Genomic DNA, 26,129 nt, shown 5'->3' with positions numbered 1-26,129 from the left:
ACTCCTTCATGCTTTTTTAAATCTCTCAATTTATCAAAACCTTAGTATTCTTTCAGAGACCTAAGTACCAATACATTCTCTCCCCCTCCCTTTCTTTCTTCCTTCCCACACAATGCAGATGTAATTTAGCACCAATTTTTATGACTAGACTAGTATAAAATAACGGTAGTCTTGGACTTCCCATCGTGGCTCAGTGGTTAACGAATCCGACTAGGAACCATGAGGTTGCGGGTTCGATCCCTGCCCTTGCTCAGTGGGTTAAGGACCCGGCGTTGCCACGGCTGTGGTGTAGGTCGCAGACGCCGCTCAGATCCCGCGTTGCTGTGGCTGTGGCTGTGGCCGGCGGCTGCAGCTCTGATTGGACCCCTGGCCTGGGAACCTCCATATGCCGCGGGAGCGGCCCAAGAAAAGGCAAAAAGACAAAAAAAAAAAAAAAAAAAAGTCTTACAATAGGGTACTAATTGTCTTTGCATCTTCAAGTTCATCATACAGCCAGAGAGGGAGAAGAGAAAAGCCAGAGGACACAGATACATTGATAGGCGTTTCAAAAATCATTTTTATTGTTACATTTCAAAGAGGACATAGGAGGAAAAAGCCAGTTATTCACTAACTGTTACACCTTTTTTTCCCCAAGGGAGGCAGCCAGGACTCCAGTCGTCCATCAGAGCTGCACACACTGGAGCTCAAGGAGCGGCCTCCCAGCCTGACTGGGATGCTGACAAGTAGGCGTGTGTCTTCAATTCGGAGAGGCTCGGGCTTAAAGGAACGTGTCTTTATTGCAAGCGTCCACGTCCTTAGGATTCATCCTTAAAGATACCAGAGGAAGACGAGACTGCTCACAACCGAGACTGGTCATTAAAGTAAAGCAGATGGCCAGTTTGTTCCAGGATGCATTGCATCAGACACCGCAGTATAAAGAAAATCTGCATCTTGCGAAAAGCCACCAGGCATTTCAGATCCAGTTCAGCATGAGGTGCAGCCCCAGCCAACCAGATGTCCAGCTAACACAGCGCACAACTCCGACGGGTGAGTCGGGGCTCGGAGCAGGCTCGCTCCGCCGCGAGATGCAGGCGAAACTTGGAAACAAAGGCAACGTCTACGTACAAAAGTTTGTTCAGTAAAGCGACTTGAGAAAAGTTACGGTCAGCATGTCCCACGCACCCCTCCCTCCCCTGCCAAAAACCAAACCAAAAGACACCGCGCAGAAACTCCGCCTGAAAATTATCTTGAAAACCAAGTTAAAACTTTGTGGTCAAAGAGGGTGCTTTCTCCAGGTGAAGGACGTCAAGATGATCTGCAGGCAGACTTATCAGAAAGAGTCGCGGATGGGAAAGGCCTGGTGGCCGACTCTGTCTGAGGTGTGTGCTTTTCAGATGTCTCCAGTGATACATGAACGAGAAAAGAAACGACCACGCACGGTTTTGTTTCCAGTTTTGAATTTTCCAGCAAGAGCTGGTGAAATCAACAGGGTATGAAAACCAAAGCCCGGGAAACAGTCAGCTTTCCCCACCGTCTGCCTCATTTCTTCCAGTCGCCTTGAACGCGGTTCCCACTTAGCTGAGGACAACGTGACGGTCAAAGACGGATTTTCGCTGCTCTTGAACCTGAAGCTTCCAGCGCTGCTGGGCGTACTCCACCTTGTTCAGCACGTTGGCTCGGCTGCGGGAGCGGGCCAGCACGTCGTGGGCATTTGCAAAAGGCTGGTGATCCTGAAAGTCCAGCAGGGGAGAACATCAGATGGTATGGTCCATGTAAAACACAGACAGACAGACAGACAGACAGACAGACACGAGGATCCAGCGTGGAGGGGGAGCAGCTGGACTTGCCAAACAACAGACCGTCTCATTGGCCCAAACACTCGCAGGCACTCAACTGCCAAAAGCAGGGGGACGCAACTACTGAAACAGGTGGTTCAGGGGAACTAAGTGCCATCTCCCAAGACATGTCCCTCAAGGAGCAGGGCCCCAGACAGAGCCCGTGGTCAGTTACGTTAAACAGAAGCCCTTCTTGATGCGTCAGGTAAGAAAATCCACGTGCATCTGGTCATATCTCCATGTTAGAGACAGAGAGGAGGCTTCTCCTTGCTTTATTCAGCCCACGCAGCTAACCCGTGGCTGAGGCAAGACCTGTCTTTTGATTGTCTGACTCCCATTATGCTAGAACTGTTCTTTGCCAGCTTGGGGCCCCATTCATCTCGGGAGAGACGTTGACTGGATCCTGCCCTGGTTGGTTTTAACCTCTTCCTGTGCCTCCCACACTTAAACCAAACCTGTCTTGCTTCCCTGTCTGTACTGAAAAGAGAAGGCGCAGGTGCTTCAGCCCCCACGACCAAGGGGGGTCAGGAGTCACTGCTTCCGTGTTTCCACTTGGTGGAACCTGGCACCCCTGGGCCGAGCACACGGCGGCTTCCGTGTGAGCTGCCGCCTCAGCCAAGAGGCAGCTGAAGGGCCTCCGGGGCGTCTGTGTAGAAAGCCAGCCTCTCCTGGTCAGAGTAAACCGATGCCCCGCTGTTTGTAGTCAACACAGAGGACACGACTGTGCTGACCTCTCTGTGAGGGCGAGAGAAACACAGCTGCCTGAAGGACAAAAGGCAGCTCAATACCGATTTGCTGCTCGTGTTGGCCTCTTCCTTGCCCTCTTTTTCCTGAACCTCGTATCCGCAAAGCTTCTGAATGTTCCAACATGGGATACAAGTCACCAGTCGGACCTCGTACCAAACTTCGCCTCTTGGAAAGAACAACACGGCCTTGCTGGGCATGTCTGCAGCTGCGACGCACCCAGGGCGGGAGGCGCGTATCCGCAGAAAGCTACACGTGGAACCATAAGCAGCGTGAGGACACCTGGTCTTTTCACAGCAGCGTCTTCATGCGGTGTCACCGTGTCAACGACATCAAGGAGTTCTCCGCAAGGACTCTGTCCCTGCCTTCTTTGCCAGAATTGCTTCATCTTTTCACTTAATTTAGGTAACATCTCACTCAAACCTCATTCATTTTTTAAACTACAAATGAAATAACAACAAACTATTCCATGAAGTTCACAGAGTTTCAAAGATGTGAGAGATAAGAAAGAGGAAGGCGGCTGCTGTCGCTGGATGGCTGAGTTCCCCATGAGGAAAGAAACTCATCCAAGGTCAGCCGACGAATGAGGACGAACACAAGTCTCTGCTCCCCTCACCTTGACCTGGTGTCATATCTTCTCAACACACCGATTTCGTTCGGGTGGATTACAGTGACACTACACGAGCACAGTGCTTCAGTGAACTTGTATATAAAACATTATTACCATTGGCTTGTTTTGACATAAACAAGACTGGGAAGAATGAGCGCTGCATCAGCAGAGTGCGGCTCAACGCATGGTCCTGTCAGCTACTCTTCGGGGGCGGGGGGGGGGGGGAGAAACCTCTTCTTAGGGAGCAGATTTAAAGGCCAAACAAGCCAGCCAATCCTTTTGGTCTCATCTCCATCTGTCAGAACAAGACTGAACTAGCTGCTCATGGTCCTGGATGCTGAGATGCAAGTCGAGATTTACCCTTTATATAAAACCTGACTCTTGTCTTTGTCTAAGGGGTTTGTTCTTTTTATACCTGATAAAACTACAATAAATACACGTTTTAATGTAATGCTTTGGTAATAGCAATGACGTGTCATGGATACATGAGAGAGTAAACATTGTGACTAGTTGCGGTAATAAGCTCCTTAACTATTTGTGCTGCTAACCTATCATTTAGTTTAAAATGCTCCCCACCAAGCACACTAACTAACATTCTAGGGGCCCCAGAAGGAGGAGAGAGAGAGAAAGTATCTGAAGAGGTAACAGCTGAGGACTTCCCTATCCTGGGAAAAGGAAGCACAGACAAGTGCAGGAAGAGCAGAAAGTTCCATGAGGATGACTCCACAGAGGAGCACACTCAGACGCACTGCAGTCAAAACGACAACAATTAAAGATGGAAATTGTAGAAGCAGCAAGAGACACACAAGGGGCTCTCATAACGTTATCAGCTGCTCTCTGAGGAGAAACTGTGCAGGCCAGACGCGAGGCACCGCATATTTAAAGCGATGAGAGGGAAGGACCTACAACCAAGAATCTTCTCCCAGCCAGGCTCTCGTTCAGATTTGAAGGAGAAATCAAAAGCTTTACAGACAAGCAAAAGCTAAAAAGTCAGCACTACCAGACCAGCTTTACAAAAAACACTAAAGAATTTCTTTAGGCTGAAAAGAAACAGGAAAAAGCTCACTGGGAAAATGCTTTTCATCAAACAAAAGTGGAAAGACATCAAAACAGAATTCAACTGAGAGTTTAACAAAAGCCCATGTTTCACAGCGCTTAAAGAGTAAAGCACTCTCATCTCGGATGAGAACAATTGTAGGAATTTAAATTTAACTTCTTTTTGTACAGAGCTGTTACCATAAATTCGCTGCCTGGTCAGAACAGCCCTCTTTGCTCAGAATCAATTGAACGGACAGCCCAGAGCCAGCCCGGCCTTTCGGAGAGGATGCCCTCCCGCGGTCCATGTACACATGGCCTCCGTCCCGGGGAACGAAGTGGTGACTGAGCGGTGACCCTACCATCAGACGCCTTCCTACACGTCTTCATCGACGCATGTGTGCCTCCTTTTCTTTCATGCTCAGGGTACTACGTTAATATTGTCTATTCCAAAAATCGGGAACCAGATATTTAAGGCTATAAGGGAGGCAGGTTAAGTGAGACTGTCTACCTATGTGCCCATAATGAAATGGTTTACGTGGCTTTTGATACTTGGCATTTTCATATGTTAGTAGTTCTCAACTAGGTTTTTCTTCTTTTTTATGGCCCACACCTGCAGCAGAAGGACGTTCCCGCGTCAGGGGTTGACGCTGAGCTGCAGCTGTGGCCACGCCAGATCCTTAACGCACTGAGTGGGGCCAGGGATCAAACCCGCATCCTCACAGAGACAACATCACATTCTTAACCTGCTGAGCCTCAGTGGGAACTCCTAGCCGAGGGGGACTCTGGCCCCCAGGTGCGTTTGGCAGTGTGTGTGGACACCTCTGACCGTCGTGACGGCAGTGCAGTGTGATCCTGGCATCCGGGAGGGAGAGGGCAGGGGTGGTGCTACTGCATACCATAGGTGACCAGGACACCCTCACAGAGAAGCATCTGACCCAAATGGCAACAGAAAATGTCACATGGGAATGAAAACCCAGATGGGACAGCACTCGAGACGCTACTGCTTCCAGTGCACAGGCTTCCGGTTCTCCCGCCCCATCAGCCCCACTGGGCCTGGTCTGGGTCTCATCCGAGCTCCAGTCTTGACCCTTCTCTCCCAGCCTACCCCTTCTCTCCTGGCATCTTCACAATCAAATCAGCACTTCTCATATGATTAAACATAAAAGGTGGAAACACTATCAGGTACCTCCTTCACACGTCTCTTTCCCCCGGACTCAGCACGGGGCCTGACGCGGCAAAGCCACTGCTCACACTCAGCACGGGGCCTGACACGGAAAAGCCACCGCTCACACTCAGCACAGGGCCTGACGCGGCAAAGCCACCGCTCACACTCAGCACAGGGCCTGACGTGGCAAAGCCACCGCTCACACTCAGCACAGGGCCTGACGTGGCAAAGCCACTGCTCAGGTGCTGGCTGACGTGGCAAAGGACGCAAGGGGAAAAGAGCAGACAGGTGCTTCTGTGAAAGTTCTCGACCAAACAAATGAAATCTTGCTCGAGTGAGTATTCACGGAGACAGGCGGACTCTGTTGGTGGCTAAGACTTAGCTACCCAGGCACGGGCCCTTTCTCATCCTTTACCAGCAGGTCCCCTGCCATCCCAGAGTGAAACGACTTCGGACTGCGTTGGCAAGGGTTCACCCTGGCCTTGGCTTTTGGAATTGATTCTTGAAAAGCTACTGAATTTTATCTCTTTTAAAGAACACAGTCCAACAAATGAATCCAAAATAAAAACTAATTTCTAAAAAGAGTATGTATACAATAATGAAATAGTGGAAAATCTGGAAACAAAGCCAAACAGGATAAAACAGTATAATCGCTAAGCCACATGGAATCATAAATTTGAGGACTCTGTTGATTTCTAGACGTTTTTGAATGAAGTAATATTCACACAAAAATGGAGGCCCCGAATCAGTTTATACTCTGATTATCCCAACTATATGTACAAATAGGAATGTGCTTTAAAGAAGAGAAGCAGGAGTGCTGCTTTCGTTTTTCTCTAGCGTTAAAGATCACAGGCTTTTTTTTTTTTTTAAAGAAGGGGAAACAAGGAAATATAAAATTTCAGCAGGTTATCAAGCTGCATTTCGTTAAGTAAAACCATCATGGTTTTCATGCTTCCCTTCACTAAAGCCTCTGCCTTTGAACATACTGGGTGATGCTTTTCAGCGTAAACAGAAAAGGCCATGAAAACTGCGCCCTTGGTCCTGGAAGGCTAAGCCGTGTGCAGCTGGCTCCCCAAGGACCCGTTTCAACCACCGTGTGTACAGCGTTACGCAGCAGTTTCCTCATAGAGAGACACACGCTGATGCTGGAACTGCCTTTAGCTCCTCTCGCTGAGGATGCTTCGCCTGCCCTGTACCTCATGTGATCGAAAGCCCGGCCCTGAGCGGCTAGGGTGTGCTGGGAACTCACCCCAACGTCGTCGTCGCTCTGCATCAGCTGAGAGTGGCCAAACAGACGCCTCTTCAGTATGGGCTCCACCAGAGTAAGATACACCATGTACAGGAGCAGAAGGCCCAGAATGGAGAGGTAAATTATAATGGTGACCTGGAGGAAATTGCGAACAAGTTACGTCTCTTTCAAGCCAAGAACTCGGAGGTTTGTGTGAGGACGCTGGAGCCGCAGCGAAGGCTGACCTGTGTGTTAAGCGGGCAGGATTTCAGTACAACCCGATTCCAACGTAAGCAACCAACGCAACCCTCCCCCCAAGCATTATGTACAGAAAAGGAGGAAAGAAGGCATTTTGTCTTCGGGATCTTTTCACGAGGCTTCAGAGTTCCAGCTTCACCTACTGCTCGTCATTTGCCACCACTGCTCGTAGAGCAGTTTCCTTTTCCACCAGATACAGCATCCCGGGGTCAGCAATGCTGATGTCAAGCCCACTTTCGTGACGAACCCAAACAGACAATGCAGTTCAGGGGAATTTCAAGAGAGGTCTGTTTCCGATCAATTTACACATAAAAGTACATTTTAGGCAAATGCTTTTCTTGAGCTCTGAATTCACGTGGTGTCAGGCAGGGCAGCGCGACACCCACTGCAACGCCCGCAGTAAAGACAGGCGGCACCGCACGTTGGCGAGGGTGTGGCGGACGGAGCCCCGTCTGCTGCTGGCGAGAATGTAAAAGGCGCAGCTACTGTAGAAAACAGCCTCTTAACAAGTAAACACACTGAGCTCTCTGAGGAATCTGCCCCAGAGAAGGGAAAACATATCCACACAAAGACATGTACGCAGATACTCGTGACAGCGTGGCTCCTAAGAGCGAAAACCTGGAAACCATCCAAACACCCATCCACCGACGGAGGACAAACAAAAGCTGCTCGGGAAGAAGGGGACACGGGGCGCGGGACCTGCTCCAGCAGGAGGAGGCCTTGAAACCGTGAGGCTCCGTGACAGAAACCGGCCACGGGAGACCACACGCCGCGTGAGCCTGCCTCCACGAGACGTCCAGGTCTGAGACACACGCAGCAGGAGGGACAGTCAAGAGCTGGGGCAGAAGAGGGTGCATTGCAAACAGGCTTAAGGGCTCTGGGGGATAACAGGGATGTGCTAAAAAGCACTTTTACAAGGTTTAAAATCTGCTAATTTTTATAGAGTTGTACACTTACAATGAGTCACGTCTGGGGTGTGAACATTATACATAAAGTGTGCTTAAAAAATTCAACGGTGGAGTGATGCTTTCTCCCAGGAGAACACCGTGCTGGAGCAGGCGCCCCTGCAGGCTCTGTCACAACAGCAACCTTGGTAACCGGGGCGGCTCCCCACCCCAGAGCCCCCTGAGGCCTTTGGGGGGCCAGGAATGGGAGGCTCCATGTGAAAAAAACTGGGGAGAGGGAGTTCCCTTGTGGTGCAGTGGTTGGGATCTGGCGTCGTCACTGCAGCAGCTCAGGTCGCTGCTGCGGCATATGGGTCTGATCCCTGGCTGGGAACTTCCTCGTGCCGCTGGCGCAGCCAAAACAAATGAAGGAGAAGAACTGTCCGCCCCACCTAAAAGTAAGCGGACTCATCAGACGGCCCAGGTGCCGTGACAGTGGTCGCCCCTCCATCTGCCACAGCAGGGAGCACTTTGTGTGGCGGTGGAGGGGCTGGAAGAGAGGTCCGGGCACTCAGCTCCGGCCCGCGTGGCCCTCAGAGAAGCCGGACTAATTCTCTGGGAAACGCTCGGCACACGCAGCGCGTTCTCAGGCCGCGTCACTTGTCACGCCTGTGCGAGGCAGCCTCACGAACCCGCAGAGCATCTCGGGGAGGCCGACCGAGAGCGGGCCGTGATCCTTTTGGGGGGCTCTGGGGACGAGGGAGGAGACGGGGGACGGTGGTGGGGAAGAAGGTGGAAGAGCCCCAAATTTTCTTCCTGTCTAGACACCACCAAGATCCGTTCCAGAAGCAGATGGAATTTTTTTTTTTACCTTGATGGTAACGGAGCTTCTTTCCTCGTACTTGCACTCGCAGCGTAGACAGTATGCTTCCACGTCTGGCCCCCGCACAGGCATGGGATCCACAACATGAAGGCAGTCACTGAAACGAGACAGAATATTCCGCCTAAACCCAGGTGGACTTTCTACCTACACTGACAAAGCCTGTCCTGAAATCCAGAACACGCCTGAAATCACCCAGAGAAAGAATACAAAGAACACATAATGAGGAGGGGACTGAAGTCGTTTCCTCTATCAGTCATTAGCAACTGGGTGAGATTTAACAGTCTAAGAAACCATAAAGACCCGCATCCAGCAAACTGTTCACAAAAGTGCTATATTTAGGAGTTCCCTTGTGGTACCATGGATTAAGTACCCAGTGTTGTCACTGAGCTGATCCGGGTTGCTCCTGTGATAGAGGTTCAGTCCCTGGCCTGGGAACAGCCATGTGCTGGGGGTAGGCAGCCAAAAAAAAAAAAAAAAAAAGTGCTACATTTATAGTTAAAAATGTACCTGAAAGATCCCAGATGGGATTGAAAACTACTTAGCAGCAGATCAGTCATACTCAGACCTGTTCATTTGGCAGTAACACTGCTTCAAATGACGGACCTGGGGCATTGTTCAAACACTTGTCGACTGACTGACACTGCCCCCGCCACGGCGTGGTATGCGGATGGCTAATCACACCTCCCGGCCGGGAGGTCATGCAACTCTGAAAACCGAACACCAGAGTAAGAAACAATCACTTTTTAATGAGCAAGAGTCTATTTAAAAAACATGGAGAAGTAGGGTTCAGACAACAAAACTATTTTAAAATGAAGACTGATTAACTGCAAACAGTACATAAAAAATAATAAAAGGCTGAAAGTTCTTGTCGTTGGATGTTTATTTCCCCCCCACTTTTCAGGCCATGTATTTGTGATTTATGAAAAAGCAATTCTATCCAAAAAAGTCTTTTCCCCCAGATCTGTCAATTCGAGGACATTAAATTCTATTGCATTTGGAGTGGATAAGCAACGAGATTCTGCTGTAGAGCCCAAGAAACTGAGTCTGATCACTTGTGATGGAACAGGATGGAGGAATAATGTGAGAAAACATGTGTATCGTGTATGTGTAACTGGGTTACTATGCTGTACAGCAGGCGCTGGCACAACACTGTAAATCAACTATAATAAAAAATTTAAAATAAATAAACTCTTACTCTCCCAGCTGTTAAGAGCCCACTACTCTGACCACCTTCGGCAAAGCAGGCAAAGCTTTCCTGTCCTCCCGCAGCTGCTGGGCAATTTCCTTCCCTTCTGCCCGGCCTCCTTGGGCATTTCTGGCTGCCTGAGGAGCTCTGCTAGAGCCAATCCCGCCTCACGCCACCCGCCTCCTGGGGCGCCCAGCACTCCAGCTGACCCTCTCCCTTTGCCCTGTTCTTGCTCTGTTCCCTCTGAGCTGTGGCAGAGGAAAGAACACCCAACACGGCATGAATGATAGAAGTTCGGTTTTCCTTCATGGGTGACTTAATTTTAACAAAGGTAGTAACGAAAAAACAAGTCTGGCAGAATTTCAAACAAGAGGACGTTCCCACAACTCACACAATCCAAGTGTGTGACATTTGTTCCAAACACAGAGAAGATCAGGAGCACATCCAGCCGGATGCAGGCGTAACGCGGGCATTGCAGGGGCATCTCGCTCAGAGTCACAGGGGCACCCAGCCCTGCCGTCTCCTGCGCGAGGCCACAGAGCACACAACAGCCAGAAGGACCGGAAGCCAGGGCTCCTGCTGCCGAGGATGGCCCCCCTCTTTCTCTCTGGAACCTCAGAAAAACGAGGCTCATCGCCTATGTAACTCCTACTTCAGCATCAGAAGCCCTAGTGACAATACGTAGCAGTGACTTGGGACTCTACGTGCGAGTGTGTTAGCATCGAGGGTTCCCTGAGGCGCAAACATCGCGTCCCAGCCAGGCGACCCTGCGAGCCGTCAGGTAGAGGAGAGGCAGGAAGGGTGGCTCCGCTGCGGGTCACGGTAAACACAGAACCTCCAGGAACCGGGCAACACCGCCCCCTAGCGCCGAGGGAGGACGTGAGCCGCTCTCAATCCCACCCACCCGCAGCCAGAGAAGCCCAAGTTTTCTCTGGTTACTCAGCGAGTCAGTGAGGAAGGAAAGCTCATCACCGAACAGAATGGAGAAGGGGAAAGCACCCCAGCGGCTCAGAGTCGCAACTTGCCCTGCCTCCTAAAGTCGGTGAGGAACCCTCGGCTGCGTCTGGGAAACTCTCCCAAACCTAAAAGGCGCATCTGCAGGAGGGAGGCGCGGAGAGCGCGAGGAAGCCCCCAGAGCAAGCCTTGTTTCAGCTGCTGACCCCCAAGCTCCCTGTTCTCACCAGGAACCAGGAACAAATGACACGTGGGTATCTGTGCTCCGGAACAACAAAAACTCAGTGGAAAGACGGGTGCTGAGAGCTGGAACACAGAGGTCGCTTGCCGTTCAGGTGAAGAAACGGATCGTAAGTGCTCAAGACACTTGAGAAATTTACAGGAATACCTTATTTGAGCTTTCTTTTCACATAAAGTAACTTGCTGATACAAAACCTCTAAGAATAGCTAAATCACTTTGTAATAAGAGACAATTTAAAGGGCAACACAGATGCTCAGAAGAGGGTCTGAAGCGCCCGCTTATCAAATATCGGATTGAACCCGGATGCCTATCAGGGGGAGGGCAGCAGCAGCATCGGACAAGCTACACACGCTCAAAGGCTGCCTCTTCTTTTTCCGTCAGCTTGGGATATTGTAACTGAATGAATTTAATTCTGCTTTCAAACATCCAGGGCCACTCGGCTGTGAAATCGGGTGTATCGCGATGGCACGTTTGGAGCTCTTTTTCGTCCATGCCAATCCCAGCGACCTTCCGTTACAAACCATAAAGCGTCCCGGTCCAGGGGAAGGAACCCATCTGTCCTGCTACAGAACGGCTTCTCGACTGTTTCATGGCACGTGTAGAAAAAGGCCTCATTTGTAAAGCCCACTGGGATCAACGGAGAAGGCTGCCGGTGGTTGTACAGCCAGTCGGGAGCCCGTTGCCTCCCTGATTATGCGCCAAGGCCTCAAGGGAACAGTGACTTGGCACACCTAGAACCTATTCTTGGCACACCAAGTGGTAAACTCCGATACACATGGCACATTCCCGCTCCTTCCTGAGTCTTTTAACAGTTTTAAAGATAGTCTCCTATGTTGACAACACATCATCGAGGCCTACAAGCTGTGAAAATTATAACCCAGATAAATGAGGCTTGCTTACCTACCACGGAGAAGCAGGAGGGAGGACCGCCATTTAAGGGGACACAGAAGGGTAGCTCTTGGTAGTTCAGGTGCCACAAACTCAGCCCCATCCTAAGGTAGAAAGCCTGCCTGCCTGGGGCTTGGACTTTTGGCTACATTTGTTTAGGCTTACTTTCTGCACTCGGGGCCTCACTCCCACTTTGTCAAACAGGAACATAATTCATGGAGTTCCTGTTGTGGCTCAGAGGGTTACGAACCTGCCTAGTATCCATGAGGACGTGGGTTCAATCCCTGGCCTTGCTGATCTGGCGTTGCCCTGGGCTGTGGTGTAGGTAGCAGATGCAGCTGGGATCTGGCATGGATGTGGCTGTGGTGTAGGTTGGCAGCTGCAGCTCAGCTTCAACCCCTAGCCTGGAAACTTCCATATGCCCGGGTGCAGAGAAAGAAAGAAAAGAAAGGGAGGGAGGAAGAAAGAAATGGAATTCAACACATTTGCTTAAAAAGAAATACTTCAAAAAGAAGACAATACAGTGGGTGCACAGCCAGCACTAACAGTGACGACCACTGTTAAGGAAATGTGACCGGTGATTCCGTTATCCAGAATACTTACCAGTCCTTCTGGGATATGTTCTTATTATAAATATAACCAGAATTCTCTTTATAGGGAGGACAGATACATTTGCATCGGACATCTTCAGAGTTCTGTAACCAAAATGGAAACTTAATATAGCTTGTTGACAGTATATCATCAGTATTTTTAAAAACTGCAACATAAACGTTTTGCTAAGCATCCCCTGCCATGTGTTCTAAAACCATTCGCTTAAAATTTTAAATAACTTTGAGAGATACAAGTTTTTAAAAACCATCAATAATGCTAATAATGATCATTATATATTACGTAAAATTAAATTTGAAATACATAGTAGATGATCTGTGACTTATTAACCACACCTTTTGTCCAAGACTATCAAATTGTGCCAACGCTATCACCAGGTACCGGCCAGAGAAGGACACTGTACCCTGACAGCTGTGCCTTCCGCTAGGAATGCTGACCACAGAAGGATGGGGAAACGGCAAACCAAAAACTACTCACGAGACAAAGTCACAGTTCTTCCGCCCCCGCCCTTCCACCCTTTGGTAGAAGGCACTGATGTGGCTAAGACGGGGTGAGCCCGGGGCCTCCAGAGGGAGGAGGTTTTCGAGGGCTCTCTCTGCTACCGTCGGAAAGGAAGTATTTGTGGAAGAGCAGCTGGAACCTGGCTTCCAGCCCTGGGGTCAGGGAGGACAACGTCCGAGACAGCCGTTTCCAGAGGGGGAGGAAGCGGTCACTAAACCCATGCGTAGCGGGAGGCGGAGCTGCCTCCTCAGCAAAGGGGCATCCGTCTGAGACGGCGGTGGCTCCTGAGTCTCCAGAGGACCAGGCCCAAGCGCCCCATACGGCCCTAGTCTGGCAGAGGTGTTGATAGCTCATTCACTCGTTCAGCCACTAGCAGTGAGCATCTGTCCTGTGCCAGAGGGCGCTCATGAGCTGGACTCTGATACGCCCAAGATGTGGTTCCTGCGGGTCATTAGGACACGCCCGGGAAAGGAGACTGACCAACACCTGGTTACAACACACCGCTTAAAGGGACGGGGATCTCTGCAGAGGGGGCCAGCAATGGTTTGCAAGTCAGGAGACTTGCTGCTGCCTTTGCTTCTGGTGGGAGGTAGGGAAGATTTCGAAAAGCGCTGAACTAAACAGCAGGGCAACTAACTACACTCCGTAGCTTGTAATAATCCGTAAAAGAAAATAATCTGAAAAAGAACACACATATCTAACTGAGTCACTCTGCCGTACCCTTGACACTGACCCGACACTTCAACTACACGTCAGTGAAAAAGAACCCTAACCACCCTTCCCCAAGCCGCCGCCATCTCTCCCAGCCCCGACACAGAAGGATGTCACCCATTTAACAAGCGCTGACGTTTTAAAAACGCAGATGTCATTGTTTGCCCATCACTTTACTGTGCGCACCTTCTGTTTTCCCCAGCAAGGAGCCAGCTCTTCGAGGGGGCGGGCAGGGCTCGGGTGGGGGTGGGGTGGGGTGGGCCTGGAAATGGAGCAGGGGGGGGAGCCACGAACCGCTTCCCTCCTGATTGTGGCTCCTCCTTTCCCCACTAAATTATCCGAGAGAGACGGCAAGAAAGGGGCCAGGCTCCCGGCGGCGGCGGGTGAGAGACGCCACAGGTCCTGCTGAGAAAGCCGGCTGCAGCGGGAAGGGCACCTGCTCAGAGCTGACTTGAGAGGCGGTGGCTCCTAAGCGGGGAGGCACCTGTGTGTGTGTGTGTGTGTGGGGGGGGTCCTGTCATTCTGAGTCGGGGAAGGGGCAGGGGGGCAGCAGGGGGGCCGCGGCCGCCTGGCAGCCTGCGGGAGCTGGCCGGGGCCGGTGAAAGGCTCTCAGACTGGGAGGCTGGAGGCTTCGCAGTGCTGCTGGCGGCCGGGCAGGGCGCGGCCGCCTAAGGGGTGCGGGCGGAGCGGGGGCGGTGTCAGACAGGGGGTGGGACCGCGGGGGTTATGGGGTGGCTGTCAGGGCCGCGAAGGGGCGGCAAAGCTGTCAGGGCGGCGGGGGGGGCTGTCGGGGCGGGAGGTGGGGGGCTGTCGGGGCAGGAGGTGGGGGGCTGTCAGGGCGGCGAAGGGGGGGCTGTCAGGGCGGCGGGGGGGGCTGTCAGGGTGGGAGGTGGGGGCTGTCAGGGCGGCGAAGGGGGGGCTGTCAGGGCGGGAGATGGGGGGCTGTCAGGGCGGGAGGTGGGGGGCTGTCAGGGTGGCGAAGGGGGGCTGTCAGGGCGGGAGGTGGGGGGCTGTCAGGGCAGGAGGGGGGGGCTGTCAGGGCGGGAGTGGGGGGGCAAGGCTGTCAGGCCGAAGGGGGCCGGGCTGCCAGGCCGGGAGGCCGGGGGAGGGGCCGCGGTCGCGGCGGCGAGGCTGGGGGGGCGCTCAGGCCCGGGGCGCAGGCGGACGAGGCCGCAGGCAGGAGGCGCTGGGTCGGGGCGGCGCCCGCGCGGGACTCACCTTGGCGGCGTCTGACAGCTGCAGGGGCAGCAGCACGGAGAGCGCCAGGCAGGACAGGCCGAGCGTGGAGCCGAGACGGAGCAGGCCGGCCCGCAGGGGCGCCATCGCGGCCGGGCCCGGCCGTCCCGCAGCCCGGAGCCCCGAGCCCTGCTCCCGGTCGGGCTCCGGCTCGGGCTCCTCCGCCCGCACTTCCGCCGGGGCCCTGGCGTCACGGGCCGCGCCGGGTCAGCCGCAAGGAGCCTTCACCCCGGAAGCGGTCCCGGGGCGGAGGCCGGGCGGCTGCGCGGTGGCGGCGCCGGCCGGGCCTGCGCTCGGCCCGGGAGCCGAGGCGGCGTCTCTGCGCGCGGCCGGGCCCCGCGGCGCTCTGAGGCCCTCGGGGTCTTTGCCGGCGCAGAACAGCGCGGCCGCGGCCCCCGGCGCCGGGGAGACCCCCCAGCAAGCCCGGGGTGCCAGACAAGGGCCCCAGCGCCCCGCGAGGCGCCGGCGCCGGGGAGCCACCGGCCCCCAGCAAACGCGCGCCGCCAGATACGCCCCGGGAGGCCCGAGCGCTGGGCTTCCGCCCCGGAGGCCGGCGGGAGCCGAGGCAGGAACCGCCGAGAGGCCGCTCGTCCGGCCCGCGGGGCGGGCGGGCGCGGGACTGGCCGAGCCGCCCCTCCCCGCACGCGCGCCCCCGCCCTGACGGTGGGGCGGCCGCTGTGGCGCTTTGGGTACCGACCTGCCGCCGGCCCGCCCCTCGGACACGGCTCCCCCGGCGTCTAACAATTTGGGCGCTGCCTTGGCGGCTGCGGCCTCGGCTGGGGCTCCCCGCTCGCCTGCCGCTGGGGCTGACCGTCTAGGCCGAGCCGGCCGCCAAGATGTGGGTGACGGCGGAGAGGCTGGGCCGAGCCAGGCCGGGATGCGGAAGGTGTGGAGCCGGCCAGAGAACCCCCAGTAGCCGCCTCCGCCCGGGGCTCCAGAAGGTGGGGTCGCTGCCCTCCACGCCTGTTCAGGGCGGCTGGCCCCTAAGTCCGAAGCGAGGGCTCGCTGACCTGGCCTTTCCCAGAGCAGGTGACTTAGGAGAACCCTGGGGATGGCACCGCGGCTCCAATTAAAACAGTTTCCGTTAGTAGAGACAGTGGGTGGCGACAGGACGCAGGGGCTTATCACAACCCGTGAGGGTTCGGCGAGTGACCTTGGTCCCAGCTCTTTTCATTTCTGGGTTCCTGATTCTTGACTTAACATGAGAGGATTGGACTCTTTTGTCTATGGATTTCAAATTCTGCTTTCATGAAATACCCGTCTTTCTTTCTCTAAACAGAACTTACAAGTGGTCTTAATTTGTGGAAGTGTTTTAATTAACAGAATTTTCTCAGTACTTTTCTCCTACGGGATTCCTGCTGACGCCAGACTCCAACACAAGAAGACACCTGATGTGACGCCACACACATTGAGCCCCTTGTGTCCCCAAATGGCAGGGGCCCCCGGCTCAAGCAGAACGAAGTGGCAGGGCTAGATGACCTCTCACCAAGGCCCCTCCAGGCGGCCCTGGAAGATGCTGCACAGGAATTACCAAGCTTTCTTAGGGGGTGTCCTGCTGGCCGGAGGACAATCTGGAGACACCGGGGTCCCATGTGCCTGACCAGGATGGCCTTGTGCCTCTGTGGTTGCTAGAAGCTGTCTCATCAGCAAGTCTGGGGGGAGTGTGGGAGAGCTGTCCAGGTCTGGCCTCTGAAGAGAGCACTGCCTCTTGGGCAGAAATCTCCTCAGCCATCCCTTCCTTTTCAACATTGTTCTCAGGGCCTTGGCTGGGGTTCAGCGACCTGGAGCAGAGGGACAGCAATGCCTCCCCAAGTGCACTCAGTCCGGGCAGAGTTTTAGGGGTACGCTCTCTGACACTGGAGCCACTATGCACATGTGGCAACTGAGCACTTGAAGTGTGACTGGTCTAAATGGAGAGAAGCTGTAAGAATAAAATATACATTGGATTTCAAGATTTACTATGAAAAACAAAATATCTCAATATTTTTATATTAAGGTTGAAATATTTTGGATACTTTGGGTTAAAATGTTATTAAAATAATTTCACTTGTTTCTTTTTACTTCTGAAATGTACCTACTAGAAAATGTATCTGTATTAGGCACAGATATTCTGGAATACAGGGTATGGCTGCCACGAGTGAATGTGACTGTGAGATGGCTGGCAGCCGGGCCTGGGTGAGGAGAAGGGTGGCAGGGATGAACTGGCAGAACTAGAGCCAAGGGTTTGGAGCGTGGGGGGATAGGGCACCAAACAATGCATGTAATTCCAGGTGACACATGGGACTGGAGGGGCCAGTTCTTGTTCTGCCTGCCCGTGCCCTGGTAATTCCTCCTTCTCCTCTTAGGTCAGGGGACCCTAAACCAGCAGCCTTCCTGTGTCTGGGCATATTTCTTTCCTAACGTAACCCAGTGTGATAAAATTATGCCTCTAGATTCCTAACCTCTACCAAAATTGTGGCAACTCTTTGAGGGCAGGGTGTTATTAGCTCCTTACCTGGAGACTGCGATAGAGTAAAAACTAATTAATGTTGGCGAGGACCCAGAAAAGAGAAAAGGAACGGGAGAGGCTCCTCTGGTCAGTCCCCAAGAATCAGGTACCTACTTGGATGCCCACTTCATTTCTTTTTGACCATCAGAGGGCGATGCTGAGATGCCCAAAGAAACGCAAATAGGAAGTTCCTATTGTGGCTTAGTGGGTTAAGGACCTGCCATAGTCTCCGTGAGGCTTCAGGTTCAATCCCGGGCCTCACTGAGTGATTAAGGATCCAGTGTTTCTGTGGCTGTGGGGTAGGCTGGCAGCTGGAGCTCCAGTTCAGCCGCTAGCCTGCGAACGTCCATGTGCCTCAGGTGAAGCTATAAAAAGAAAAAAAGGTGTAGATGGGATTTGAGCACCGTAGAAGGCAAGAGAGGAGAGATCTCTGACCTGAGTCTTCCTAGACTTTCAGGTCACACCAGCGTTCTGTGTACAGGCGAGAATGGCCACAGAGTGACCTCCTCTTTCCCCGCTTCCTTGTGACTGAGCGTCCCTCCTCCATTCCACTCACGGAGTGACAGGTCCAGGTACACCTGCCCACCTCTCACTTTTCTGTAAGGCCTGAAAAGCTCCCTGGTGGGGGATGGTCCGGAGAATAAGAAGCATCTTCTCTAAATTTAAGTGTGTGTGGAAGTCAGAAGGTTAGGAAACAGAAGTGACAATTTATGCATCTGGGACAAATGTGTCCAGGGAGGGGTTCTGCCAGCTCCGTCTGCAGTCCCCTCACCCCTGTGCCGCTCCAGGGCCCAGACATCAAACAGTCCCCTGGATGCTCCTACCGTGGTTCGCCACGTCCTCCTTTCCGATCTGCTCAGCACGTTCCCAGGCCGCACGGTCCCGGAGAGCACATGGACTCGGGGACGCCTCGGGGACGGTCTCCTTGGACTGTGTCCCCAGATGTTCCTCCAGTTCTTTCTGAGCACACCCTGGAAATGTCTCCTACAAGCCTTCTCCTTTCCCGTGGGCATCACCAAGGGGCTCCCTCCTACTCAGCCCTGTCAGTGAGCCTTTCCGCCCCCACCATCTGGAAAGCCACGCAGGACAGGCCGTCGTGCACTGGCTCCCGCCGTGGTAAGAACAGTGTTTGAGGCCGGAACACGATCTTTCTGTTCCTAGAGATTCTGGTTGTCAGCAACAGCTGACAAGCTACCAGAGTCCAGGAAAAAAACAAAGCAGCACAAGGGTTAGTGCCAAAGCAGCGAGAATTTTAAAAGTTTTCTTCAGAGGGGTGCAAAATCAGTGTTCTTGATTTCCCAGTGTCTGATATCTTGCAATACCCAAGTTCTTCCTCTCTGGTTGCTACGGTTTTCAAATAAACATATTACTTGTATTTTTATTTTTGCCAATACAGTACATTTTAGAGTCAAATGGTATTTCCCAGCAGACCCTAGCCCAGCCCCCTATCCTCTGTGGATTTCTACTCCCCAGAAACGACTTTTTTCTTATCTTGTAGCTATATCTTTTCAGGGATTTATCTCTATATTTCCAAATAGCATGCTTCTATTACTAGTTTTTGAATTTCAATTTGGGCTATTATTTTACTTCTTGCTACAGTAAATAAACTATGCATCTATACTCCAATGGCCTCTCCTAAACAAATGTACTTCTTCTCCATTCTCTATCCCTCAATCTAGCTATATCATCTTGCATAAATCACTATTCCTTATATTATTATGACTGTGTACATATTATTCACAGTTGATCCAATTAGCATAATATGATTTCATTTCTTTTGATTGAACTTAGCCATTGCCTCTTTTCCCATGTTTTTTTTTTTAACTATTTAGCATTCAAGTATCTATAATTAATTTATCTGAAACTGTCCTCTTAGTACATTCACATACATCAGGTAGCCTATCCGTTTCTCTAACTAAATGCAACCCTCCAGGGGCCACCACCCTCCTTCACTGGGCCCTGGTTATTCTTTAAGCCCACCACACAGGTTTTAACCTAGAATTTCATCATTTCCTCCCCACTTCCACCTTTTTTGTTTTTTGGAAAGTGTTCTATCTTTCAACTCTTTATTTTTTTAGGGCCACATCTGAGCTGCGTCTGCAACCTACACCACAGCTCATGGCAACGGTTGATCCTTAACCCACTGAGCGAGGCCAGGGATCGAATCTGCAACCTCATGGATACTAGTCAGATTCACTCCCGCTGAGCCACGACAGGAACTCCCCCCGACACCTTTAAATAGCAATCTGCTCCTTCTGGAAATACAATATCTTATTTCTCTGAGGATATTTCTAATGTTTTGTGTCTTGAATTGTCTACATTGAGTTTTTCAGTCTTTGTTCCCACTTTTTTGTGTCAGCAGCTCTTAAGTGTCTGGAGATCCTTGGCTGTCCATTCATATGTAAGAGTGAGGCACTGGAAAATAATTAAAAGCTCAGTGAACACAGAGACGGCTTGTAGTAAGTATTTTTCAAACTTCTGGTTGCAAAGCCATTAGTGGTTTGTGAAATCTATTTAATCGCTCGCAACCAACTTTTCTCCCAAAATGACAGAATGGGAAATACTGTGTCATGGAGCTCCCGTCGTGGCTCAGGGTTAACAAACCTCACCCGGATCCATGAGGATGCGGGTTCGATCCCTGGCCTTGCTCAGCGGGTTAAGCATCCAGCATTGCCCTGAACTGTGGTGTAGGTCGCAGACAAGGCTCAGATCCTGTGTTGCTGTGGTTGTGGTGTAGACTGGCAGCTGCAGCTCCGATTCCAGCCCTAGCCTGGGAACTTCCACACGCTGTGAGTGTGGCCCTAAAAAAAAAAAAAAAAAAAAAAAAAAAAAGGCAAAAAAAAGAAATAAATACTATGTCAGAATACGTCACACATAAAAAGGAAATGGTTGTGTCAAACTTTGGTGTCTCTCAAACACACACACGCATGTGCATCACATACACATGTCACGGGCTGGGTCAATTCCATAACGTGGGATTTTTACTGGAGGGGTTTCCTCTACGAAGTTTGAATAAAACACCACTTAGAGTGCTCAAGGAGGTCTCCAACCACCAAGACACGGAGTTTCTTTCTCTTGGAAGGAGTGGTTAGTTTCTCCAGAGAAAATTCTTTCAACTCCTGCCTGCTGGAATCTGGTAGCCAGTGTTCAGCCAGCCGAGCACTTACTGTGTGTGAGACGCTCACTGTGCACTAAGCACTCTTCCAGCACTTGGTGCCTGTCGACGAGAAGAACAGACGGAAACCTCCGCCCTCCTGGAAACGAGCGTTCTCGTCTGGGGGACGAAGCACGAACCCCACGCCTGACACGGCACGTGGTGCTGCTGCGCAACACAGGAACAGCACAGAGAGCCAACTGTGCAGAGACGCCGGCGAGACGGCAGGTGCGGTAGGAGCGGTGAATGTCCAGCTGTTTCACGAACGGAGCGGAAGCAAGGCCGTGGTCTGAAGGTGAGGCTGAGGAGGGCTGCGTGAGACACTTGAGAAGCCAAGACAAGGCTGTGCAGGGACTTGGGGGTGGAGTCCGGCCAACGGCCGCCCACGGCCCGATCCTGTTTGGTACAGTCTGTGAGCTCAGGACACGTTTTATACGTTCACGTGGTTGGGGAGAACCCCTGAAGATAAATACTCAATTGTGGCATGGAGCAACTACACAATTCACATTTCACTCACTTGCTCTTGGCTACCTTCCTGTTACAGCGCAGGCTGGAGTAGCTGTGAAAGAGGCTGTGTGACCGGAAAGGCCTACAGACTTCCTATCTGGCCCTTTGTAAGACAGAGTTTGCCGTCCGCTGACCTGAAGCAAGAAGGCGAGTGACTAGGGCTCTATGGCTGCCGGGCGGTGTGAGGGCCTGAGGTCATGGACGTGACCTCGAAGCGAGACCGGTCAGCCCGGTGGCTGCACAGGCAGAGGGCAGAGAGCGGGCGCAGGCCAGCGCTGTGATTCTGCAAAGCGAATGTGGCAAGAAGGGGGAACGTGCGTCAAAGCACACGTTCACTACACCCACCGCCCGGGGACTGGGGTGGTCACGCAGGGAGGAGACACTCAGGAAGGTCAGGGCCGTGAACAGCGATAACCAGGGCGTGCGGCAGTCACGGCTCTCGGGGACGCCCGGACGATGGAGCTGGTGGTCAGGCAGGTGCCAGAGCCTGGGATCACGGAGGAGCCCCAGCTTGGGGTCGTGAACTCCGAGACGGAGGGCACAAGCGCAGGAGGGAGGGCAGGAGACAGAATCAGCGGAAGACTGCTTCGTGGCGCAACCAACACGCCAGGTGGTAAAAGGGTCAAGGGTCCCCCCGCCCCCGCCCCCGTGTGTAACTGGATCACAAGACTGAATCTGGAGTAGTGCTGGGGCGGGGGGGGCTGAAATGAGCCAAGAGCCAACGTTACTGAGAAATGAGGGGCAATGGCTTGTAGATTTCGCAGATGACAGCAACAACGCAGGGACGTAACCCATGTCATTCGATGGCACGAGACTCAAGCTGGGGGCCGGGGCCGGGTTAAGGAGGCAGAGGAGGGTGTCTGCAAGCAGCCATCAGGAACAAGGAGACCACCTGCCCGCCCCTAGGACGTAAGAGAACTGGGGGGAGAGCGCCACCTCGACGGGGCCGCCGTGAGACCCCTGTCCCAAGAGCCCGGCCACAGCCCCGGGTTCCGGGATCCAAGCCAGGGCACGCGCTACGGAGGCGCGGCGCGCCAAACCGGAAAGCCTCGTGGCAGTGGGACGGGCGCCTGCTCGCAGCTGCCAGCTGTTCTTGGTGGCTCCAGCTAATCCAGCTTCTCCAGGGAGAAACAAATGGACAAATGGACGAGCAAGGGTGAGGATCCCAGGTCTGACTCACGTTCAAGTAATCGCCGTGTGCTCGGCCTCTGCCCCATCAGCCAGCTTTTCAGGGAACTGCTGTCCCCAGCTCCTCCATCCTTCCCGGGGTCACGTGTCACCCATTTGCTGGTCACTCCTACTGCCTCCCCAACCCCCGCCGCCTGGCTTGGGCTTCTGCTTTTCCTGGTCTGCTCCATCAGTTGTTACTTCTTTCACTTCCTAGATTGAAAGATTCTGTTGCATTGCGCGGGTGCTGCTGTGTTTTTTCCCATTTTCTTTGTGCGCATTGGTCTGTGTCATTCAACATCACTTGGCTGTCATTTTCGTGGGGGTGCAGTAAAAGGAGCAGCGTTTCCGGTCCCCTGTTTTCAACAAGATGTTGACAACTAGAGTTTTGTCGCGGCTCAGAGGCATCTGACTGGCCTGCTCGTCCCAGGATGCTTTTCAGTCTCTCAAACACAAAGGCTCCCACCGGCCACTCTCCTGGCTCCTGGTACCTGAGAGATCTGAATCCCAGGGGTGGGGTCGACTTAGGCTAATGCTGGGATTCCCACGCATTTTCCCTTCCCTTTAATCGTCACTCTTTTAAATTCCTAGCCCACCCCTGACCTGCCAAAGCTGAGCCTTTCTATAGGACGCTCCCCCGCCCCCGACAGGGTGCACCCAGCCGGGCCCTCCTCTCTGGCTGCCCCCCCCGCCACTTACGCCTGTGACTGCCCTGGTCTTTCGGAGACCTGGTCACTTAATGGCCTTGCTATTCCTCGACTGGCTCCAACATGCTCAGAGAAACCGTGTGAACTTGGACACAGGGGACAGTTTCTGCAGAACTTTTCACACTGATTTCTCATACGGTCAGCCCCAGAAACAATCAAATTCTCATGTCCTTACTCACTGTCAAGATAAGTAAGAAGAGAGCCCCCAAGCACGAGGTCATCCGGCATTTCAGGATGGGCTCCCCAGACATCCCTTGCTGGTTCTCCGCAGGATGAAAGCAGAGCCACCGTCCCACTGTCCAGGCTGACAGCAGAGAAGACCCTCGGTTTCCACGCCCTTCAATCCCAAAGCCTCTTCTGACAAACACAAGCTGTCCCTTCTGGATCAGCCCAGTCCCTCCTCCTGACCTGTCTCTCCTGTCAAGGCAGCTGTGGGTTTGCTGTGTCAACCCCACAACGTGCGGGCTCGCGGAGGCCTTCGGTTTCCTAACTCATTACGCCTGGGGAGGCTACTCTGGCTCCAGTAAAAACAATGCCAGGGCTGAATTCTCCTCTGATTTTGGTGGCTAGGATTTGTTGTTAGGGGCACAGGTCCAGGAAAGAGCAGTGATAAAGGTGCCGCGGAGAGACAGGGCTTGGGGTCATCAGGCTGCAAGAATTCCTGAGACACGTCACTTCCTAAAAGCAGGTAAAGACCCTGCACCAGACTCCCCCACTATGGTCAGGCGTGTGGCACCCCCGTCTTCTGGGATATACCCCAATCCTTGAATGCAAAGAAAGCAGCTACCACAACGCTTACCTGCTTGACACCATGTGAAAAACAGCCAGTAGGCCACTGGCCAAGACAAGTGAGCATAAAATAAGAGAGCTGCACAGCTCAGGATGCGCCACAATGGAAGGAAGCAGCAGCAGCGGACGGAGGCGTCCCAACTACAACACACACGATAGTCTTTCTCTGCTTTTGACTTCTCGGCAATTCTCCAAAGCTGGATAAAACGCTCATAACTTCAGCCTAAATCAATGCGTCAAAAGGAAACCGCATTTGATTCATGATGCCATTTCATAACGACGCCCTGGAATCGAAAACTTTGGCGTCAGAAACGACTTTGGAAGCCTTAGCCAACCTCCCCCCCAACGCGGAAATGTGGCTGCGACACTGCCAGGGACGAGCACGCCACCTTTCACCTCCCGGGAACGAGGCTTCAGAGATGGAGACAGTCCACTTAATTGCACTGAAGAGCTGTATCCAGACGCCACTCGGAGGCTTAGCTTTTCTCTCTGCGACATCGTGAGCAGTACCACCTTCTTTGCAGGAGTCAGTAGAGCCCCTGGTTTAAAGCAGAGCCTTCTCTCCAACTGAGTCAGGATACGCCTCTCGGCACACTCTGCCTATTGCAAACGCCTGCCTTCTGCTGCCGGAAGGAACGCTTTCCCATGGCCCTCAGAGGACAATGACCAGGTTACACCGCCATCGTTCTGGATGCGTCACAAGCCGTTCGCACACCCCTGTCCTACAGATGACATCTGCACACTGAGCCCTTGAAACCTCTACACACACACAGACTCCGCAACCGACTCAACACCAACACCACTTCACATGAACTTCCGTCAATTCAAGTTCTCCCCCACCGTGCAAATGCAACAGACTCTTTAAAACTGAAAGTTGGGATGTATTTTTTTTTTTTTTTTTGTCTTTTTAGGGCCACACCCGTGGCATACGGAGGTTCCCAGGCTAGGGGTCCAATCAGAGCTGTAGCCGCCGGCCTACACCAGAGCCATAGCAACGCGGGATCCAAGCCACATCTGCGACCTACACGACAGCTCACGGCAACACCAGATCCTTAACCCACTGAGCGAGGCCAGGGATCGAACCCAAAACCTCATGGTTACTAGTTGGGTTCATTAACCACTGAGCCATGATGGGAACTCTGGGATGTATTTTTAAAACTTTGTTAGAACTTAATTTTGTTGGTTTCATTCTAAGACGATTACAAATCTTGATTCTGTTGCTTATTATTTAAGAACCAGATTGGTTAAGTCGTTTCGCTTTTTTTTTTTTTTTGCTTTGCTTTTTTTTGGAGGGTCAAGGGTGAACCCAAGACGTATGGAGGTTTCCAGGCTAGGGGTCTAATCAGAGCTGTAGAGACTGGCCCACACCACAGCCACAGCAATGTGGGATCCGAGCTGCGTCTGTGACCTACACCACAGCTCAGGGCAATGCTGGATGCTTAACCCGCTGAGCGAGGCCAGGGATCGAACCCGCATCCTCATGGATCTGGGTGAGGTTCGTTAACCCTGAGCCACAGTATTTCCCATTCTGTCATTTTGGGAGAAAAGTTGGTTGTGAGCGATTAAATAGATTTCACAAACCACTAATGCATTTGCAACCAGAAGTTTGAAAAATACCCTCCTGTGTTCTACTAATTGCAAGATGTCTCTGTGTACATAGAGCTTTTAGTTAGTTTTCCGATGCCTCGCTCTTACATATGAATGGATAGCCAAGGATCTCCAGACACTTAACAGCTGCTGAGCCATGAAGCAAACTCCTGAATTTTTTAGATTTAGAATAAATGGACAAAAGACAGACAGAAAACCTGTTGAAACAGCATGGTAGTATCATCTGAGAGTGTTAGAACTGTAATGCTAGACCGTGATACCCTGTCAGAGGCAGACTGTTTCTTGTTGACTATTTAATAACCACACCGTTTAAATACTAAACATACTGACACTTAAAGGGTGAGTTTCCGTCATCTGTAAAATGCATCTGTCTGGGCTCTCTCATGCAGACCCACCCTTTTCACTCTATATCAAGGCACCTTCGTCCCTCCCCTCTCCATACTTATTCGTTTGAACTAAATAAATAGTTCCTTGCTAAATAAACACATTTATCTGCAGAAAGTAAACGCCTTAATAGACGTCTGGAAGCGTTCTCTCACACCCTGTGGGCCCGCCACACGAAGACTGTTCCCACGCACGGCCAGATCTCGGGGCCGGCCAGACGCCAGCCCCTTTACACGGTTCTCTCATTTGATGCTGTGCCGTAAGTACCGTTTAACAGACCGCAAAGCCGAGCTCACGGAGGTTCACCCACTTGCCCAAGGACCCTCCACCGGCCAGAGGGAGCTGAAGGGCGAGTGGCAGTGGGGGGACATGAGA

The 26,129-nt window shown here is 52.6% G+C and overlaps 1 protein-coding gene across 3 annotated transcripts in view; it reads right to left on the bottom strand.

Annotated features, from left to right (window-relative positions):
• Positions 537-26,129, bottom strand: part of TMEM9B (TMEM9 domain family member B) — a 47,641-nt gene continuing 22,048 nt past the window's right edge. Inside the window, exons 1-5 of one of the 3 annotated variants that reach the window (XM_021062254.1) lie at positions 14,933-15,156; positions 12,497-12,588; positions 8,613-8,721; positions 6,621-6,755; positions 537-1,709 (exon numbers count right to left, since the gene is read on the bottom strand). In XM_021062254.1, the coding sequence (XP_020917913.1) occupies positions 1,554-1,709; positions 6,621-6,755; positions 8,613-8,721; positions 12,497-12,588; positions 14,933-15,037 (597 nt within the window). In that variant the 5' untranslated portion in view covers positions 15,038-15,156 and the 3' untranslated portion in view covers positions 537-1,553. Of the gene's footprint in view, positions 1,710-6,620; positions 6,845-8,612; positions 8,722-12,496; positions 12,589-14,932; positions 15,157-26,129 lie in introns of those variants that run through there. The other 2 variants (XR_002335506.1, XM_021062253.1) reach the window with 2 other exon arrangements.

Source organism: Sus scrofa, chromosome 9 (assembly GCF_000003025.6).
Source record: "Sus scrofa isolate TJ Tabasco breed Duroc chromosome 9, Sscrofa11.1, whole genome shotgun sequence".
Lineage (NCBI taxonomy): Eukaryota > Metazoa > Chordata > Mammalia > Artiodactyla > Suidae > Sus > Sus scrofa.
Note: the sequence above shows the minus strand (reverse complement) of the source record. Positions and strands in the feature narration are given on the sequence as shown.